The sequence below is a fragment of the Zingiber officinale genome, chromosome 6A, assembly GCF_018446385.1.
Source record: "Zingiber officinale cultivar Zhangliang chromosome 6A, Zo_v1.1, whole genome shotgun sequence".
Classification (NCBI taxonomy): Eukaryota; Viridiplantae; Streptophyta; class Magnoliopsida; order Zingiberales; family Zingiberaceae; genus Zingiber; species Zingiber officinale.
In genome coordinates, this window is record NC_055997.1 from 119,315,551 (window position 1) to 119,336,050 (window position 20,500).

At 35.4% G+C, this 20,500-nt stretch overlaps 3 protein-coding genes across 14 annotated transcripts in view; 1 reads left to right on the top strand and 2 right to left on the bottom strand.

The window, feature by feature from the left end:
* Positions 1-404: 404 nt before the first annotated feature.
* Positions 405-7,943, bottom strand: LOC121997714. 8 transcript variants are annotated; one of them, XR_006116349.1, is made up of 13 exons: positions 7,697-7,942; positions 7,416-7,610; positions 7,250-7,334; positions 6,788-6,863; positions 6,035-6,202; positions 5,844-5,946; positions 5,305-5,414; positions 4,184-4,273; positions 3,978-4,058; positions 2,592-3,410; positions 973-1,370; positions 721-800; positions 405-585 (listed from the first exon to the last, which is right to left on the bottom strand). XR_006116349.1 is itself a non-coding variant. In XM_042552292.1 (12 exons), the coding sequence occupies exons 1-11, from the start codon at positions 7,836-7,838 to the stop codon at positions 1,278-1,280; spliced, it is 1,962 nt and encodes a 653-aa protein (XP_042408226.1). In that variant the 5' UTR covers positions 7,839-7,943; the 3' UTR covers positions 641-1,202; positions 1,272-1,277. The 8 variants fall into 8 exon arrangements, 2 of the variants coding, with proteins under 2 accessions (XP_042408226.1, XP_042408225.1); XR_006116350.1 differs by having other exon boundaries at positions 875-1,370; XR_006116346.1 differs by lacking the exon at positions 405-585 and having other exon boundaries at positions 641-800; positions 973-1,206; positions 1,272-1,370; positions 7,697-7,943.
* A 268-nt stretch (positions 7,944-8,211) lies between these two features.
* LOC121997716 (protein SGT1 homolog) lies at positions 8,212-14,847 on the top strand. Its single transcript, XM_042552295.1, has 10 exons — positions 8,212-8,453; positions 9,772-9,841; positions 10,577-10,701; positions 11,008-11,164; positions 12,319-12,415; positions 12,638-12,700; positions 12,941-13,076; positions 13,485-13,567; positions 13,688-13,792; positions 14,513-14,847. Exons 1-10 carry the CDS (start codon positions 8,294-8,296, stop codon positions 14,618-14,620), a joined length of 1,104 nt encoding a protein of 367 aa, XP_042408229.1. The 5' UTR covers positions 8,212-8,293; the 3' UTR covers positions 14,621-14,847.
* A 1,227-nt stretch (positions 14,848-16,074) lies between these two features.
* Positions 16,075-20,500, bottom strand: part of LOC121997728 (RING-H2 finger protein ATL67-like) — a 168,632-nt gene continuing 164,206 nt past the window's right edge. Inside the window, exons 1-3 of one of the 5 annotated variants that reach the window (XR_006116359.1) lie at positions 17,955-18,951; positions 17,810-17,876; positions 16,075-16,322 (exon numbers count right to left, since the gene is read on the bottom strand). The gene's annotated coding sequence lies outside the window, so the exon portion shown is untranslated. Of the gene's footprint in view, positions 16,323-17,789; positions 18,952-20,500 lie in introns of those variants that run through there. The other 4 variants (XR_006116362.1, XR_006116361.1, XR_006116360.1 and 1 more) reach the window with 4 other exon arrangements.

The window sequence follows — 20,500 nt, forward strand, 5'->3', positions numbered from 1 at the left end:
ATCTTAATAAATTGTAGTTCATCATGCGATTTACTTACTGAGAAAATTATGGCATAAAATTGATATGCACATGGTATTTTTTGATAAATTATTCGTTCATTGATTCCTTCATGCACTTAAACAAATATATGACAGCTATGTCAACTTTGCTAGATCTCATGGCAAACGTGAGGTAGTCACCTAAACAAGACGGCCGTACATCTTGAAAGGAAACGATACTCACGGTAGCAACTTTGCTAGATCAAAAAATGAAGAAAAGGATACGATTTTTTTTAATTAAATTGTGATTGTTTAAAAAAAAGTATATTTATTATTATTGAATGCTTATAAGTACAATGATTGCAAAACATGTTCAGAAATACCAATTTATTAAAAGAAACTATTAAATTTTAAATAAATCTAGCAAGAGGTAACATGATATGATCTGATTATCAAAATTAATTAACATTAATTAATACAGCCAACACAACACATCATGAATTATTGCACTATGAGACAGCATGAGGATCTCAGTGCCTATCTCTTTGTTGTTTGCTTTTTCTAACACAAAGATCCCTCAAAGCTCATATCAATGAACGGTCAACACTGGAAAAGTTAGAACCAAGATTGGATTCTTCATCAGTCGAAGAAAAACGACGCGTGAAAAGAAACAATAGTTGGTAGATTTGAAGAGAAGACAAACAAAAATGTTCATTTTGTGTTGACGACTGAGGCACGTACGTGGAGAGTTCACTTTGGGAGAGACAGTAAAGTTGCAGAGCAGTTGCTCGATGAGTGGTCCTTTTGGCTCATTGGAAGACCTTATCAAACAAGAAGTCAATGAGATACAGCACAAGTATACTGTACATCATCTACAAATGTGTGCAGAGAGTACATTTTTGGAAAAGACGTCAACAATTGCTTTGCATAGATAGTTTAAGAGCTGAAAGGATATCACCAGTGTTGAATAGCATGTGAAGAATTCATGCAAACCTGGTGATTATGAATCTCCAGCATCCTTGAAGCAAAATGGATCTCTAAAAGTAGTTCAACTGTTCTTGCACTTATCCAACTACCGCTGCATGAGTCCTGTACCGAGTCGAGTGGCAGCTGTGCCAGGAACATGAGATTGGGCCCACAAAATTCTGACTGTTTTAGGCTAGCTTCAACCAAACAGTTGCTTCATAGTTCAGGTCTTGTTGAACTTAAATCTCTATTCCAATCTACCTGGAAGGAGTTATTGTTTATTCTGCGATTTAGAATGGCTATGGAAAGTTGTTTTCTAGGTTCACCTGATTTCAAATGTAGGAACTATAACCTCCTCCAAGTGGAACTTTGGGCTTGAATACTGAAACTGCTTCAAGGAGGGGACAAACACTGAAACCGATGCTCTGAAGATGAGAAGTAAAAGATTAGTCTGCGCGAATTGCAATACATTTTTAACTTAGAATCCATGACCTATTCAATACGAAATTCATTATTTGCACTGTGTTTTCTTGTTTTACAATACTATCATCCTCTGATTAAGGCAATAAACAAAGTTCTACTAATAAGATTCAGTGGGATTACAGATTTACAAAGTGAACCTGTGATTGTGAAAGCCCATTTTCTTGTTGACAGTAGAAGAATACATACAGTATCTATGCAAGGAAAAAGGAACAAAGAAAAAGAAAAAAGAGTTGAAAAGCTGTTTTATGGCACATAAAATATGGAAGAAAAAAAACATTCATTGATGTCCATTAACAGTGATTCTAGGAGTACTACAATGAATTTAGACTCCTTTACATTGTTCAATCATCGGTTTATGCCCAGTTAGTTAGAGGATGACAGATTTACTAACAGGATCAATTCCTGACGAGCACATGCCCTTAGAGAAAAAACTCCTCTCACTCCCTAGCCACTTGGCGGTCGGTTATAGACGGACCTCGTGATTTACCTCCCTTCACATAACTTGGGGACGGACTATGAGAGGCGCTTGAGGTGAACATAATCATCTTTTGCTACAATCATCGGTTTATGATTCATGTAGAGTAGATATAATGACCCTAGAATTTTTTAAAATAAAGTATCTCTTGCTCATTATTGAGAAGCACCACACATAATAATGCATTATTTTTTCCCCCGAAATTTATCTTTCTCACTTAGTTCAGTTAATAGATTATGGCACACATTAGTCTAGGAAAACTACATTTATGATCAATGAAAGCATACCAAAAACATGGAAAGTAATTCTTAGCAAGATTTAGATTCCAAATAAGATATTGTTGTGCATATAATAAATTACACAAGGTTCTCAAGTATCAATCCTTTCAAGAGAATTTCACCTCAAAATATTAATATCAACTTAGACACTAACATTCAAACAAGCAAAATAAAAAAGACCATCCATAGCTCAATGCAATAAACTAATATCTACTTTGATCTCTTTTCTACCCCTCTTCAATAATCCATTTTAGATATTCAGTGAAACATATTCACCGAGAAAACCAAACACATAGTAACCTGCTTGGGAGACTAGATTTTTACCAAAAGTATAGATGAAAAGAATAATGCACATCAGCCACAAACATTTCATGAATGATTAGAAGTAATAAATGTGTCCAGAAACTTACTGGGATACTAACAAGTAAACCTTCTGAAGTAACAAGCACAGGCAGCCCCTTCCTTGCAGGCAGTGGAATCGATTTCAAAACCTTTAAAGCACTTTGTGCTGACCAATGAATGAATCTGAAATGCTCCATTTTCTTTTCTGCAGTTTTAATCAAGTCATTTATTGAGGTGTCAGCATAAGCTCCGACATCTTTAGATACTTGGTTCTTCAAAATATTTCCAAGAAACAACCAATCTGCCTCAACCATACATCGTACTTGAAATGTCATATCTGGTTCAACCCTGCAAATTTGACAAGACTGGTCTTGTATTCCCTCCAAAGAATATCCATCTCCTTCAACATGTCCATGGATTCTCCATGTGACCAAGAACCTGTTCATGAAGAAACATGTTTGCCCAGGAAGAATACTTATGCTTGGAGCACCAGCACATTTTACCTTGTGTCTCAAATCAGGGTCACTTTCAACTCCTTTGGAACTAAACATCTCGTTTTCCTCTGCTTGCAACAAGGAGATAAATTTTAATGTCGAGTCACTTATAAGATTAAGCCTTCTTGCTTCAGTTAGAACAGACACAGAAGAGTTTGCATGCATGAGGGATACATCAGAAGCTTCAAGGAAAAATTGATCAGAGTATGATTTTGCATCTGCAATTATCTGATGAATCTCATTATGCAACAAAGATCTATCCCCAGATGAGTACTTCAAAGACAACCCCATCTTCGATGATTGAAGTGAATCAACAGAACAACAAATCAAAAGTTTTGTGCCTTTGGATTGTGGAGCAGGGGAAAGGTAACAGCCAGCAACAGTGAGTGAGGTCTGTGGAATTGCAGAATAACATGATTAAATAGAATTGACAAAACAAGAAAGTATTCCTTTTGTATATATCTATTGAATTTATAGTTTTAACTAGCATGTTCAATGCAATTGATTTCAGAAAACCTATTTTGATCATCATTTTGGAAAAACTAAATAAACCTGAATGAATCATCAATATGCTATAAATTGAAACAAACCTGTACTCATGTTTTAGCATCAGGGAGCATAGTTTCATGTGTGTTGTTTTGCTTCTAAAGGACCAAATTTCACTCACAAATTAAAACTTGCTGTAATTTCAAATAGATTATGTTCAATTGTAGTATATTTCAGAAACTTCCCAGCAAATAAGCGAATAGTTATATACCTCCAATAGCTAGAACTACGGAAGTATTGAACCCACAAAATTCAAAATATAGAAGGCAACTAATAATAAAAGAAATAACAGATTTCCACCAAGATATTTGGGTTAATACCTCACTAAAATAATGATAATAAATCAATTCTATTCGAGATAAGTCCAACAGGAAGCAGAGTAAAATACCACAATATAGAAAAGCTGAAAAAAACCTTGCATGGGAAGTTCCGGATGTAGTCCAGCAGCATCTGGGAGGTATGCCCACGAATAGGTCTGTGCCTTTGGGAAATGAACTGTAAGTTAAGATTAAGAATTTATTTAAGAAGTCAACTAAGAACTGGCATACAAAGTGAAAGCCAATATGTCTCTCAAGTGTACAAGGCACTTTCAGGATAGAAAGAAAATGAGCAACTGTTACCTGTAAAATCCATGCTGCATATCTTGACAAGCAAAGGTCATCAATGCAAGATGGCATTAACTTCACTAGATCAATAACTGCATATCCAAGCTGCAACAGCAACATATAATTAGCTGAAGATAGTTATCAGTATAAAGATGTCTTTTACTCATGTTTTCCATCAAATTAATTTGGTTTTTTGAAATGGTTAATTCAATGTGCCACTTACATCCAGTTATAACTTATCTACCTGATTATCACAATTCATAGTACAGTAAACTTGTTCATTCCAGCTCTAAAATTTTCCACTTTAAATATCATACATTTGTTGACAACAATAACCCATGGTCACTTCCACTAGTGGGCATCTATAAACCACCATTGCTAAACCAATTCAAATGAAATCTATCAAAACTGAAAAAATAGTTTATAGGTTTATTAGTTTTGTTTTATATAGTAAGTGAAGTCAACAACTTCTGTTTGAAGTATGTATAATCACTAAAAGGCAATACAATAGACACATTCATCATCAGGTCATAATTCCTCTATTATGAACCAGTGATATAATAGTTTGATTTTTTTTTCATAATGTATATGCATCTCCCAGTGGCTTGGTTGTTGTTGTAATGTATATGCATCTCCTATTGTTAAATTATATTTTGATTGGACCTTTTCTTGTTAATCAGCAGAAACCATGTATTTTGATTGGGCTTCTCTTGATTTACATTCATGTTTTATTTTTTGATTTAAAACTGAACTGAACTTAAACAAAAGTGATAAATTTGTTTAAGTTTCAAATCTTCTGAATTGATTTTGGTTGAGTTTCAGTTTGGAATATTAAAACTAAAAAGTTTCAAATTTCCCTGTGAAACCAGTAAACCAGATCCACTTCCATGAATCATATACATTTTTTTTTTACTTATATGAGCTAGTTATAAGTGAAAGCAATCCCAGTTCAAATAATACTAATCCACTCAATACAACAACAAACTCAGATAGACTTCTGCTTTGAATCCACTATCCAGTAGGTTCTTAACTTGCAACCTACAAAATCCATGACCTCAACAAAACCTGAATCATATCAGAAAATATGCTTCAAGCAGCTTAATCAGAGGTATTTTCTGTAGAAGAATCAAACCTACCTCCATGATGGTCACAGAGTCCTTTATCATCTTAAGGCAAACAGTCTCAACATATCCACGAACTAGCCGACAAGCAGAGATAAGTCTATGTGATTCTAATTGAAAATGATCTGGGAGAAGAAATTCAAAGACACAGCAATGTGAATATACTAATATAGATTGAAAAAAGTGTCTATAAATAATCATTAAATAGTACACATGAAAGAATTGAATCTTTATAATTATCGTACCAAAATAAAAAATGAATATAAGTTTTCATGAAGGGATTCACAAGCAGAAGTTCTAAGCTTTTAGGATTCTTTCATAATGTTTTCAAGTTGCATCTATAGGTACATGTAGGGAAAAAAAGTGCATGATAATTTTTTATATATGCCTCGGTCACAAGGAATACATAATCAAGTAGACTGATCCTTCTTCAAAAGTGAGACATCAGCATTACCTGGTGTGAAACATCAAACATTACCAGGTTATCTTGATATAGTACCTAAGTTATCCAACAACTTATATCAAATCAAAAAGATCTAATATCTAAGTATTACCTGATGAGAAGCTCCTTAGACTGGCTCGTATTCTGTTACGAGTGTACAACGGACTTTGATTTGTTGGATCTTCCACCCAATCTTGGTTAGCTCCTTGGCATATCTGGAAACAAAAGTATAAATAATAATAAATTACTAATCTAAACACGCACACAGTTACCGAAAAGGCTTAAGATGTTATAGTAACTCACATTGTACATGTCATCTTTATTAAATTCTAGCATAGGTCGCACCAACAAAATACCATCAGAATTCTCACTACCTCCTAGTGGCAAGGGAAACAATTGTGAGATGAATGCCATGCACGAAAGTCCAAGAACTCCACTATTACGTGATAGTCTAAGAATTAAGAGCTCCACCTGCAGTAATTGTATTTTCAACAAATAAATTAAGATAAGAATTATGAGATACCCAAAATTCTAGAAGCAGTCAACTAGGAATTCTTACTAAGAGACAACCCAATTTCCAAAGCTTTCATTTATTAGTTGGCAATACTAAGAAACCACATACATATAAGAGCATCCACACCAGCTTTCCTATCTAAAATGCATAATTTAGGGTAAAAAAGTTACTTTATTAAATTTGGATATCCACTTTTCAATACATCATATATCAACTTCCCTATTTCTTCTCTCTCCTCTATAATGTTTAGGGATTGGAATCCATTCCCTAAATTTAGAGCAGTACTGTTCATAAATGCATAATTTAGGGAATGGATAAGGTAGCTGATGCAAAGATTTTTTAGCTAACCTATCCAAAATTTAAGGTAAAATTTTTGAATAGGGTATCTGATGTAGATGCTCTGAAGAAAACATCTAAAATGATAGTAAGCAAGTTCACACACAAAGTACCAGAAGAAAAGGAGAGCACAAAGATATGTACGATTCCTCTGCTTCCACTGAAAATTCTAAACTTGTGAGCAAACTGAAATAAAAAACTCAGACCTGGTCATCTGCATGGTGTGCAATAAGCAAAACTCCAATGTGTTGCTTGACACAGACATCCTGAAAGATTTGATACCTGAGATTTTTACTAATCAATCACAAACTAGTGAAGGTGCAAAAAAAAAAAAAACTCGTTTAAAAATCTTATGGTCTTAACAAGTGTTCAGAAAGAAGCTAGATCCACCTATTTAAGTTTTCGTCCATACTCATAACTTACAATTCCATATGGTTGCTAAAATCCAGTATTCAATCAACATGTACAACACATACAAAACTTTAAAAAAAAAAACACAAATTAACAGTTAGACCCTAGTAAATTGTTGTTAGAGTTACACACTAGTTTGATTGTTTATCTATTTCCAACACCAATCAATCAGGTGCCTTAGAGTAAGTTCAAAGAATTACGTTGACGATAGCTACATAGAAGATTTAATTCTGGAAGGGAAAAAGGAAGTAGAGTACCTCATTTCACGAGCAGCCTCTTGTACATGACCATGCTTCGGCCGACCATGCGACCAATCACAATTCTCAATCTGGCACATGATACCTAATGCAAGAAATTCCAAAATCACTAATCTAGAAACCAGGAACACGACATGCAAGACACAAACATGCAACAATTGATTACCCATTTTGTTAACTCTATCACGAACCAAAATCGCCTCCTCCGTGCTCTCGGCCCGCAATCTATGGTCCACTATGATAGCCACAAGCCCTTCAATAAACCCTGAACTCTCGGTCTTGCCGTTGAAACCGCTCAACTTCCATCCCGCCGTTAAGACGCACAGTGCCATGCTATCTGGGCCGCCCGAGACACCCAAAGCTGCCGGCAAACCAAATAACTTCATTCATTAAAGTAAGGAAAGCACGGAAAAGCACAAAAAGATGAAAAGGAAGATATTTGAGCACCGATTCGATGATGGGGTTTAATTCCAGCGATGGTCATTCTCCGGCCAAAGGCCTCCCTGTACTGGGAGATGTCTGGAGCGGAACACCTGCAGAAGCAGCGTCGGAAAGTGAGGTGCGGCGAGAGACGGAGTACGCACTGCATTTGCTTAGGGCTCTTGAGGAGTTGAGAGCGGCTTTGTTGCTCAACCAACTAGAGAACGATGGCGGAGACGGAGACGATAAGAGGAAGCGGCCAGTTTGGGCTTCGCTCCTGCAGATCGGAACCCGTTTGTATATCCAATAGCCCATTCATCAAAACGGATCGGGCGTAAGAAATACTTATCAAGTTAGTATGGGGTACGTTTGTAAAGGCCGAAGCAAGTACCATACGCAGTCTCGTGATTGGGTCGGATTAGAAGTAATCCGAACCCGAGAAAAAGGTAGGAAGGAGCCCGCTGTTCGTATCGGGCGGGTGGGAACCGAGATTACACATCCGACTCCGAAAGCACACAGGAAGTCTCCAGAATTATTTACAGCCGCCGCCACGCTTCTCCAATTAGGCTTCCGTTTCTCCCCTTTTCCAATCTCGATCTCTCCCGCGCGCGATATCGTTCGACCATGGCTACGGATCTCGTGACGAAGGCGAACGAGGCTTTCGTCGACGACAACTTCGACCTGGCTGTCGATCTCTATACGCAGGCCCTCGAAATCGACCCCAAGAACGCCGATCTGTACGCCGATCGCGCCCAGGCGAACGTTAAGCTCGGGAGTTTCACCGGTAACTAATCATTGATGAATCGCCTCAAGCCGTCTTCGTATTTAAGAGTTCCTTTACTTATTTCTACTTTCTTCGCCGTTTGATAATATCCGTAGATTAATCAGAGTTAGGGTGTGTTTTGGGTTCCTGAATGATTAAGAGTATGATGTGGATAAGCAGTACAAAGTTACTTGGAGTATGTTTTTTCTTTCTGACTATTTGAGAGTGAAAAAGTTTACTGAGATTTTCATTCTAGTCGGATCATAATTGATTTGCATCTTTTGACACAATTGTCGAGGTATGATTATCGGTGAGTTCTAGTCGATTGTATCTGCTGTAATTCATCTTTGTATTTCACTTCTTTTAAGTAGAATCGTCCAGACTTGATTAGTAGGCAGATGCTTAAATTTTTTTATGTTGAAAAATTGTCCTTAACCACTAAGTTTTCGTGTTAAAAACTAACGGGAATATCTTCAAGTTATTACATAAGCAACACTGTAAAAAAGTAACAGTGTGCAAACCATGGTTAAAATTATGGATGTTTTTTTACCAACAAGACGAACAAGGTTGATAAGGTTCATTAATCATCATTTTCTTGTTTTGCGTGTGTGTGTGTTTAGTTTCCTCTTTCCCCTTTTGTATCTTTGTAGACTACCATAAATTTGGTTGGTATGATTGGGTATCTATCGAATTGTTGCAATTGATGTTTGATTGCAAAGAGAATGAAGGTTTTGCAAAGTAGATTTTTATGATTTGACAAATAATCGAACTTATTCAAATTCATTTTGCACAAGACCTGTTGCATAGACTTTCATATTTTGTTAGTTTTGACTGTATGCATGTTACATCGGCAAATTCTTAGATGAAGCTGGCATTTGCAGATGAAAATATTTGAACTTCATGGAACTTAAACTATTGTTTCTTTTTCAAAAGCAGATAAAAATTCTAGCAGCTTCCACTATGATGGAATCTTAAGTTTTTGCTGTCATCTTCTTGTTTCTCTAGAGCATCCCATTGAACTAGAATTTAGCAGTATTATTTATGGCTTATGAGTCCATAAATAAAATTTTCTATGAGAAATATACTTGCAAAATTTTGTTATTGGATGAGATCTTTAGCTTTAGCATCATTCTTTTGAATTTTGCATGTTTGACATTAATATTTTCTGTATAGTTATAATCATCCAAGATATTTAAGCATTCCAAATGAGTGGATAGCATTTAGAAGTCTTTCACACACTCTGTAGTATACAGTGTCCACTCAACGAATTGCTGCTATTTGTTCTCCTAATCCTTGTAAGTTTTTTATTCAAACTTAACCTTTTCTAGAAATTCTGCAGAAGCAGTTGCAGATGCAAATAGGGCAATTGAGCTTGATCCATCGATGCCTAAAGCATATCTGCGGAAGGGGTTAGTTTTTTTTTTTTTTGTCACTTGTTGATCCTGTTTTCTGGATCATTTTATGGTTATTTTTATTAAATTATTTTAAATTCAGATGGCGAGCTCTGTTACTTCTATGCTTTAGCCTATTTACATATGTAGCTCTGTTTCGGTTTAAAATTTCAATTATTTCACAGTTGATAATAAGGTATACTTTACATGCTTGAAGTTAATTAGTAACTAAATCAAGCTGTTTTGGCAGTTCATTTCATTCTAAGTTGTTAAAACCTGCACTTGAGTGAAAGCTTTATGTCAAAATATTAACTGTGCTGATTTGTCTCAGACATTGATTCCATATGATTTCCTAGTTGACAGGCAAGCAACCTTTGGAACAACAGATGATTTGAACTCTGATATTGAGGTGGATGATAAAGTGAAGTGAAAAATACTTCTAATTTTAGAACCACCACACTCTAAGTTGGTTTATAATTTAAATTTAGTGAATTGGAAGTTCCCTTTGATTTGATTGTATAGACAGATTAACTCAGTCAATGTCTTTCATGTTTGTAAAAGGTTCTACTTGGCTTTAGTATTAGTTGAGAACTGATTGGATTAATTTGTTATTCCTGCCTAGTTCTGCTACCTTTTAAGGCTATATTGTGTGTTTTTTGTGAGCCTGAATTTTTACTATCACTTCATTGCTCAAAAAATGCTGGCGTGTTCTCACGCAATGAAAGAATACTGACATTTGTAGGTCTCTGACAGGACTGCTTGTATCAAACTTGAAGAGTACCAGACTGCAAAAGCAGCTCTCGAAGCTGGTGCTTTGTTGACACCTGGAGATACGAGATTTTCTAAATTGATCAAGGAATGTGATGAACACATAGCAGGTACCTTCTTGATTGTAGTATTATTTCTTCCATAACATGCATTGTACTAGCTATGTTTAGATGCACAGAGACATTGCATGAAAAAATTGAATGCATCCCTATCTATCTCATAAAACCTTTTGATATTTTTGTTTCTTTTCCAGTGAAAAAGGACCATGAATGAGCATGCTAAGAAATAGACTTTAAGTGCTTGATAATGTATTGTAGGTTGATTAGTTCTCAGATTTTGTAACTTCCTTTCCATTCTTTTTCATTATCTGATATTTATTCATCAAAATCTCTCTTTGTCCATACATGTCTATTTAGAGGAAACTGCTAACTTGCAACAAAAGCTAGTAGCAAATGCATTGCCAAGTAGAGCAGTACCATCATCAAATACAACTGCTGGAAAAACAGATGGGTCTCATGCAACACCTTATCTACGAAGTCAAACAAAAGAAGCACCACAAAAACCAAAATACAGGTATATGGAGGTTTATCATTTAATTATTAATCAGAGTTACATACCTGATTTCTCTTGATTTCAGTCTGTTTTATTTATTTATCCTAGTGTTCTCATACATATATTCAGCATTACATTTCTTTTAGTGTAGCTTCCTAATAGGTTGGCACTGATTTATATTGTCTTCAATTATGTTCGCACATCTAAATATATACTGTTTAACTAAAATATATACGTATATATACTTTTAATCTAATTGGATTAACTGTCTAACTCATTTGTATTAACATTTTTATGAAAAAAATATAGCTCATTTTTAAAGTTTCTATTACCATTTTTACATTCAATAATTAAATCTCAATTAAAATTTTTAAAATATTTAATTACTATTACTTGCCTTTAAACAAATATCTTTTACATAATTGAATTTCATTAAGGCTGCGTTTAGTGAGTGGTAATTAGCTTTGTAATGTAATCAGGATTACATTATAAGATTGATTACTTTGTTTGGTACAATTTTATACCTGTAATATAATGTAATCTGTGTAATATAATTTGGATTACAAAAGACAATAAACTTTTGTAATCTCGATTACAAAGCTAATAGTATGTAATCTGGATTATATTTCATCCCTAAGATTTAATATGCTAAATATACCTCTAGTCCATTTCTTGCACCAACCGGTCCACCACCAGTTGCCGCCACCGGTCGCCGCTGCCGGTCGTTACCGTCGTCAGCTACCGTTGCTCGCTGATGTTGCCGCCGTTGGTCGCCGACTGTTGCCGGCAAAGGTCACAGGATATTTTTGTGATTTTATAATAATATGAATTACATTCATTATAAAAAATAATTGTCACCAAACAAAAAAAATGTAATCACACTTTAATCAAAGATTACAAACATAGTAATGTAATATTAATTACATTACATTACAAATTTAATTACATTACAAGCTTGATTACATTACACCTAACCAAATGCAGCATAAATGTCTATATCCTTAAATTATGCTCACATTCTATTGTCCAACCCATGAGTAGTTGATTCCTTTGCACATGAGCACTTGAGCTCGTGGGTTTTGTAATTGGCAAATTGCCACTATTTTTTTATTATTTTTATTTTAATCTGCATTTTTTACTGGATTTAGTATACATTAACTCCATTTTTAATGCAGGCATGATTACTATAATACTCCTACGGAGGTGGTTTTGACCATTTTTTCCAAGGGTATTCCTGCTGAAAATGTATCAGTTGACTTTGGTGAACAAATAGTATGCTCCTCTACCAATTCATAGTCTTTTTGTTTTTTTTATTATTTGACTCTTCACTTAATTTAGTTGTATCATGGAAAAACTGTGTTTTCTAAAAAGGTATAGCATGGTATGGTACAATTATCATAATAAAACACTTTAATTTAGTTATATCATGTTTAAATCCTTCCTTTTCTGTCATGACTTCTTTGATGCTGATGATATAATTTTGCATCTTTTCAGTTGAGCGTTATCATAAATGCCCCTGATGAAGAGTATCACTTCCAGACACGTTTATTTTCAAAGGTCCACTTCTCTTGATGCTTCTTTGCTATTGTTGCTATGGTCAAATTTCGATTTGTGCCGCTCCGCCCCATATGAGTCCTATATTGTCTTTCTCAGTTTGGCAACACTTACATTTACTATAATTGTTTTCTTAATATGACTTGGTAAAATCATTATTGGATTAATTGATTGATGTTTCATAGTCCATCTGTTGCGATGTTCCGTCCTGATCCCATTTTAGTTGTATTTCTAAACAAACAGATTATACCAGAAAAGTGTAGATACCAGGTTCTATCAACAAAAGTCGAAATCCGTCTTTCAAAAGCGCAACTTGTTACATGGACTTCACTGGAATACAATGAGAAAGCAGTACCTGTGAGGGCAAATACGTTGCCAGGTACAACTTGGTGTCTCAGAATTTTGAGTGTGTACACTATTAATTGTTTTTTCGTTTAACTTTTAGATCTTTGTAATTAACAGTTGCAGTGTAACTCTTAAATCTTTGTACCTTTTACCAATTAGAATATCTGGTAGTCAAGGATTTTCATTTCTATTTTCCTTTAGGCTTAGTTTACTCAGATCCAAGATGGGGGCGAAGGAAGGGGGAGGGAAAGCAACATGAAAATGTTACAGGGTTCATGATCTCTGTGCAATTTTGTGATCCTTCTCTGCATTCCCTTTGTTCTCCTATCCTTCCACCTAAGTAAATCAAGCCTTATGTCCTAAAGCACATCTATCAGCAGTGATGAGTCAATTATTAATGTTTTTTTTTCACTGTGTATTGAACATGCTATTGATCTTGCAGCTACCACAGTCCAGAAGCCATCCTATCCATCATCAAAGTCCAAAACTGATTGGGATAAGCTGGAAGCACAAATGAAGAAGGAGGTATGTTAATAATTTGCCATTGAAACTCATGTATTTCATGTCATCCCTCATTGAATACCTTGTAACTTTACACTGCATGGCAATGCCTCTCTTATTTCTTGTGTGTCTTGTTTCTCTCAGGAGAAAGAGGAGAAACTTGACGGTGATGCAGCCCTGAACAAATTCTTTCAGGGTATCTACCATGATGCTGATGAAGACACAAGACGAGCCATGAGCAAGTCCTTTGTAAGACATCATTCCTATAACATCCTTGGAAATGTGTTAAATCAATGGTTATACTAATGCCACTCCAGTGCTAGCCTTTGTTTAACTTTTGAACGCGGAGGGTGGCTATAACCTTGTTACTCGGTGCTTGGATACGAGTATGACATAATTGTGTAGCTTAGTGTCCAACACTTGTTTCTAAAATTTACAAAATTACTAGGGGAGTAGGTGTGTTGAATGATGGTATTTTTATATGGTTATGGAAGGAGTATAAGAAGTGTCCAAAGGATCAGTGATTATAACTGGGCATTTCTTCATTTTGCCTCATGTTTTTTTAATAACGTTATTAACATGACCTGCAAACTTTGAGAGAAATTTCCTTTTAACTCCAACCCCCCATCCAAGTTTGCTAACAGTTTCCAAATGACAGTTATGGAAGGAATAGGTGCAAAGTATCGGAGACTAGAATTAGGGCATTTCTATTTATGTGTAGTTAGGGAATTTTTTGCTTTGCCTCTCAACTTTTTGCTAACATTATCAAGATGACCTGTAAAGTTTGAGCAATTTTGTTTTTCAATGACTATTCGGTAGAGCAAAATGGTGAAGGCCAACAGTTGACATGTCACCATGGTGATCAACTAGATAGATTAAAAGCAAATGAGTTTTAAAAGCTGCATGATTATACACGCTTGTTAGTGATGATTCAGCAAGGTGCTAAACACTGTCTTCCTTTTGATGCAGGTGGAATCAAATGGCACAGTCTTGTCAACAAACTGGAAAGAGGTTGGTTCAAAGAAGGTTGAGGGAAGTGCACCAGAAGGTATGGAGGTTAAGAAATGGGAATACTGATACTAGTGTTTTTTTTAGCACCAGTGTTGTGTAATTAAAGCGTGGAGCAATTTTCTTTTCTTTTTGAATGAGGATAGAAACAGAATGTTGCATGTCTTGCTGTCGATGATATTGTGAGCGTTGCAGTCTCGTCTGCATCGATACAGTAGGGTACTGCTTTCTCTTTTTCTTTTCAGTGATATTTCTGTTTTAAAATACTCTTAAGGGAGTTGTTAACTGCTGTCAAACTACGCTTTAAAATTTTTATCCTACTGCCAAAATACTCTCCTGAGTGATTTGGTAATTAGGATGGTAACATAGCTAGTTTGATCAGTTTCATACTGAAATAGAAATCTCAGATAATGCATAATGTTATTGAAAATTTTAGAGCATTTAAAAAAAAAAAACTTTTTGAATGAGAGTTTTAGCGCAATGGTAAAATTATTGTCATGTCATCAAAATGTCACAGATTCGAATTCTGGAAATAGTTTTTTTGTAAAATGCAGGATAAGATTGTGTACAATGAATTCTTTTTTGGGATTTTGTACGACGGGAGTTTCGTGTACCGAAACTGTCCTTTCTTTAAAAAAAAAAAACTTTCTGAGTTATTTTTGATAATTTAATTTTTTTTCCGTGGATTTCTTATTTTATTTTTAGTCATGTGAAACTGTATGAAGTTGAGAATTTTGGCAGGCAGGTTTTTTACATTGATCCAACTATCCAAGAACAAAGCTTTCCCAGCTCTAACTAATCCTGGTGGTGCAAATTACACGATTGACGTGTGACGATTAACAAATCGATCTGTTAATAATATTTAAAGTTTTTTTTAAAAGAATAAGTTTAGCTACGAATTCGTGGCAATCATAACGACCATTTTGTAGGTTTTAAGGTTTTTTTTACATTTTTTATCATTTTTTTTTCAATATTGGATTGGCTTGGAATTGAGCAGCTTCCACCGGTGGAGAAAATAATAAGTTTTGGCTAAAATGCATCGTTAACATTTGGTCGGATAAAATTTTTATTATTTATTTGACATTCAAAATAAATTCTTAAGCTAGATAAACGAGACTCACAATCTATTATAAATAATTTGTTAACTCATGAATTATTTATAATAAACTTATCAAGTAATTTATTTAAAATCTTATAATATCTTTTTGGGGCAAAAAAACAATATATTCACCCCCAGTGTCCTCGTCAATCCGTAACATCCCCGTCAATCTGTCCCAAGACAAACACAAAAGAGATAAATCACGGACGACTACTAACCTTTGGAATAATAACTAGCATATAAGGGAGGTATTTACTTCGACTTTACCGAGATTCGAATCCCAAATCTCATTGTGACAACATCTTATACGCTAACTACTAGACTCATCCGAAGAGACAAAGTCTGATAATATCTTACACTACTTTGATATCGTCTCTAGTTACATTTGATAACAAATATCCTATTTTTATTTTAGGAGCACAGATATTTGGTGGCATTTGGTTATCAAATGAACAATTAAAACAAAATCCATTTAAAGAACTTTCAATTTCTACATAACAAAAAAAACAACTATAAGGCATATTGAATGAAATACAAATTTCATATTTGTAAGAGAACATGCCTACTGGACTACAAGAAGAAAAAAAAAGGGGAGAAAAATGTATCTCTCATTCTGATTTCTGAACACAAACTGAAAACCATCATCTTCATGTAAGCTCCATTTCGAGAACTCTGCGAATAAACACTTCAACATCTTAAAGTCGAAGACAGATTAAATGAAGAGACGTAATCAGAAGAAGAAAAAACAGTCAAATTTTCCTTGATTGCCGCTGCAACTGAGATCAGTTCAACAAAAGCATTTAACTGGATGATGAAAACAATGAAAAAGTAGAACAATGGAGGGAAAAAATTATACGTTATTTCCGATAAAGTATTATGAAGATCAAAGTTTGCCAGTGGAATGTAAATAATTCAGATGGTAGAGAATTCAGATTTACAAGGCATCATGAAAAAAAAATGATTAATCAAGGACGACCGGCCCAGCCACAAGAAAATTTCCCACCGACCGCTAGGATAAATCGAAAAAATACACATAGAAACTCATCCTAACAAATAGCATTCTCAGATCCGCTACCCATTAAGAAGAGCCCACTGTTTCCCACATGATCATGTGAAGGGTGGGTCATGTGGAAAATTCCTCAAGTACCCACAAATAGAAGCTTTAAAAATATAGTTCGACAAATAAGCCGTCCTATGTCATTGTAGTCTAGCATATTCCTATAGGAGGTGGATATAAAGAAAAAAGAATGCTATGCATTATGATACACCAAATAAGTCAGAAGGAACAAAAATACAATTTAAACGCCTGGTTCAATGGGAAATAACCAGAAACCTTGATATTGCCTGCTAAGTTTGTCTATGCTATTGGGACTCAGGTATGAGTCTACAATACAGGTGTGGATTAAATTGTCTTGCATGTCTATTTGTAGAAATTTGTATATGTGCTCATAGAAATATCAAGTCTCCTTTCGTAGTCTCGGTGACTAAGTGTTGGGTTCAGATACAGAGGGGTAGATGAAGTCCAATTATAGAATTTTCATCAACTTCGATAAAATTGACCTCTTTTTTTAAGGTGAAATGAAGAACAAATTCTGATTAGAGTTGAGAATGACAATCATGGAAACACAATAAAACAGATTTTGCTGCTCATGGAATACATCTTCCGAGTTTGATACCAAGACGGGAAATTTTCTGGGAAATTCAATGCCATATTAACTAAATCTACATATAACTCAAATAGAAGAAGAAAAAAATATGATAAAGCATTTTTTTTCTTAACATAATATTAGAATGACTCAAAACCACTCAAGTACACAATAAGAGGACATTATAGAAATCCAAAATAACTATCTAACAATATGATACAGACGACTACATTTAAGTGTTGTAAAAAAATAATGTGCAGGTTTATCAAAACTCAGGAATGATATTAAAATATTTGCATCCCACCAACACCAAAAAAGAAGGTAGTAGAAAGAATTTGGTGATAACGAATTGAAAAAAAAGGCCCACTACTTCCATGTTACTCTCTCCACTTAATATCTAAGTGAGGTGAATTAATTCATTCTCAAGAAAAGCACGAGCTAGTTTCAAAGTCTAAACAAAGAATGGATTTAGAAGCATGGCCAATTGATATACCAATTCAAGGCTTGAACTACCTTTCACCAACTTTTCTCAGTTGACAATTCTGATTCGTCACCAACCCAAGCAAAATGAGAGGAGTACCTAACACAAGACGAATTTGAAGAGTGAAAGTTGGATAAAGCAACATACCAACAGCTACAATTATTGACTGATAAGGACCTTTCAACTGAAGGATGGAGGAGCCACAAGTGTTATGGTACCACTTTTGAGATTGAAAGCCACTTTAGCACCACTTTTTGTCTAAACTCAACCCTACCAAAAGACAGTCACCCAACAACATAAACCTGGAACAGAAATGCCATAGTCTGACACCCCAAATCAGCCCTTGAAATTTGAGTGCTCCTAGTATACACATCACTCAACCTTGAAGCCATATGGTTAAATATAGGTCTCCCATGAAAGAAAAGCCCAATATGCAAGGAAGGAATATGAGAAATATATTGTGGTTGCGCCTAAGCCTGTTTGGTGGAGAGAAAATACAATCTGTAATATAAGAGCAAAAGTACAATAAAACACCGACGATCATCTGACATATCTCATATAAGAGCGTTCTCACATACTTCCCAGACTCCTCTCTTACCAGATAACCATTATTTTGTTACGACATTTGATAGACATGCTTTTGTGATCTTCTCATGTGTTAAAGTCATGTTGACATCATGTCTCATGAGTTAGTCATTTTTGGACTTAATTGTAAATTGTCTTATAATTACGATATTTGACGCTAATATTCGAATATGATCTTTGTAGGCATCAAAGGGCAAGGACTCGAGTTGATCAACCCAGATTGAGCTCAAATCTGAGCTTAAATGAAGAGATCAAGCTCTGGAGTAATCTGGATCGTCCATCGAAGACTTGAGGAGATCTAAGCCATTTATCATGACCCGGTCCATCCAAGTCAAAGAGAGGGTAGATCAGGACCATAGATCAAGATCTGGAGGAATCCCAGCCGTCCACCCTAATCTGATCAGATTTAAATTCTGTGAGAAGCTACAACGCTGAGGGTTCATCAATCTTCTACAATGCTCACGTCAAAACAGGGGAGGGGGCGCGACATCATCTTCATGGTTTCCACCGCCGACGAGCAGGTGAGGTCAAGGACATTTTCCTTCCTCCGGTCATCATCCACCTATCCAAGGTTTAAAATTTCCAGCCCTCTGATCCAGATCTGAAAGCCAATTCTGCTGTGACTTCATGTGAAGAGGAAAGAAGCGCAAAAGTGGAGGAGCAAGCGTATTCGGTCTGGTTTTTTCATCTTTCAGCCGACGATCTTCTTCCTTTAAAGCTCAGACCACAACCAAATGGTGAGAGGCATTTCTTTCTGTTTCCTCTTCTGATTTACTGCTGTGTTTTACTGAATCTGCCAGATCAGAGTTCTTCTGATCAATTTATCACCGATTGCAAGATAGTAACATCTTTGCCAAGATCAGTGAGTGCTTGGGGTTTCCTCAGCTCATCTGAATTCATCTCTTTTCCTAGATCTAGATTTAACATTGGTTTACTATCAATTTCCAGCTGAGCTTATCTCCTCAGTTATCTTCATCGCCAAGTTCCTTATCCAATTCACATTAAATCCAAGCTACAGTTTCTCTAGTTTGATTAGTGTGAATCTTCTGAATGCTAGTTTCTTCATCTTTGTTTGAATTGTAGCTTTGTTATAGTTGATCAACGCATAGTTGATTCAAATTCCCTTGCTTTTGCTTTGAAACCTTTGGTTAATGTCACTGTTCTTGATGTTTGATCAATTTAGGTTTTGCTTAATTGTTGCATTAGGTTATTCTTGTTTGTTATTTCTTTCAATGCAATAGTTTAGATTAGTTAGATTCTTTGTTTGTTAATTTCCATTAGTTGAATTTGCAAATGTAGCATAGGTTTTGGTTCTTACTTCTTCTCTTTGTTCAAAAGTCATTTCTAAAATCCCAATTTATCCAGAAAACCCCCAAGCCAACAATAATTGATCCTAAGACTATTATCCTACCGTTTACATTTCTCTCATGAGAGAGAGATCCGGGCCATTCCCTATGCTTCATTAGCTTAGAGGGGTTCGGTGATTATTTGATACCAATTCCCAATAAAATTAGGTTTATCACTCCCTAACACCAAAAGTTCTACCTTGAAAATTAAATCATTCTCTACAAGCATTATTGTCTCTCATAGCCTGCATTAACCCAAGGCATCCTCTAGGCTTAAAAGGCTCCCAAATTGAAAACAAGCTCCAGCTTTTCTCTTTTCCTTTTCTGCACAAGGAATATCCTCCAAGTTATTTGGCCTATTCAAATTCAACCAAATATTTAAATTAAAACAAGTTGACTAAGCTTATTAGTGTCAATGAATTCACATATCTCTACGATAATATGATATTACCCACTTTAGGCCTAAACCCTCATGGTTTTATTTTCTGAGCTTTACCTAAAAAACCTTATTGAAGATATCTTCATCCTTTTAAACCATGATCTTTTTTATGTCTTTCTAATGTGGAACTTTGATTGTATTCCCAACAATTCTCCCCTTAAATGAAGGATCATCATTACTCTCATAGTTCGGGCCTCCTCGTAAACATCTGATCACTCTCGACTTACTCCGGGACTCCTCGCATGTATCCGCCTACTCTTGACTTGCGCTAGACCTTCCGACAAGCATCCGACCACTCTTGACCTGCTCCAGGCCTCCTCTCAACTTCGTTCAAGGCTACCTCACATGGCATT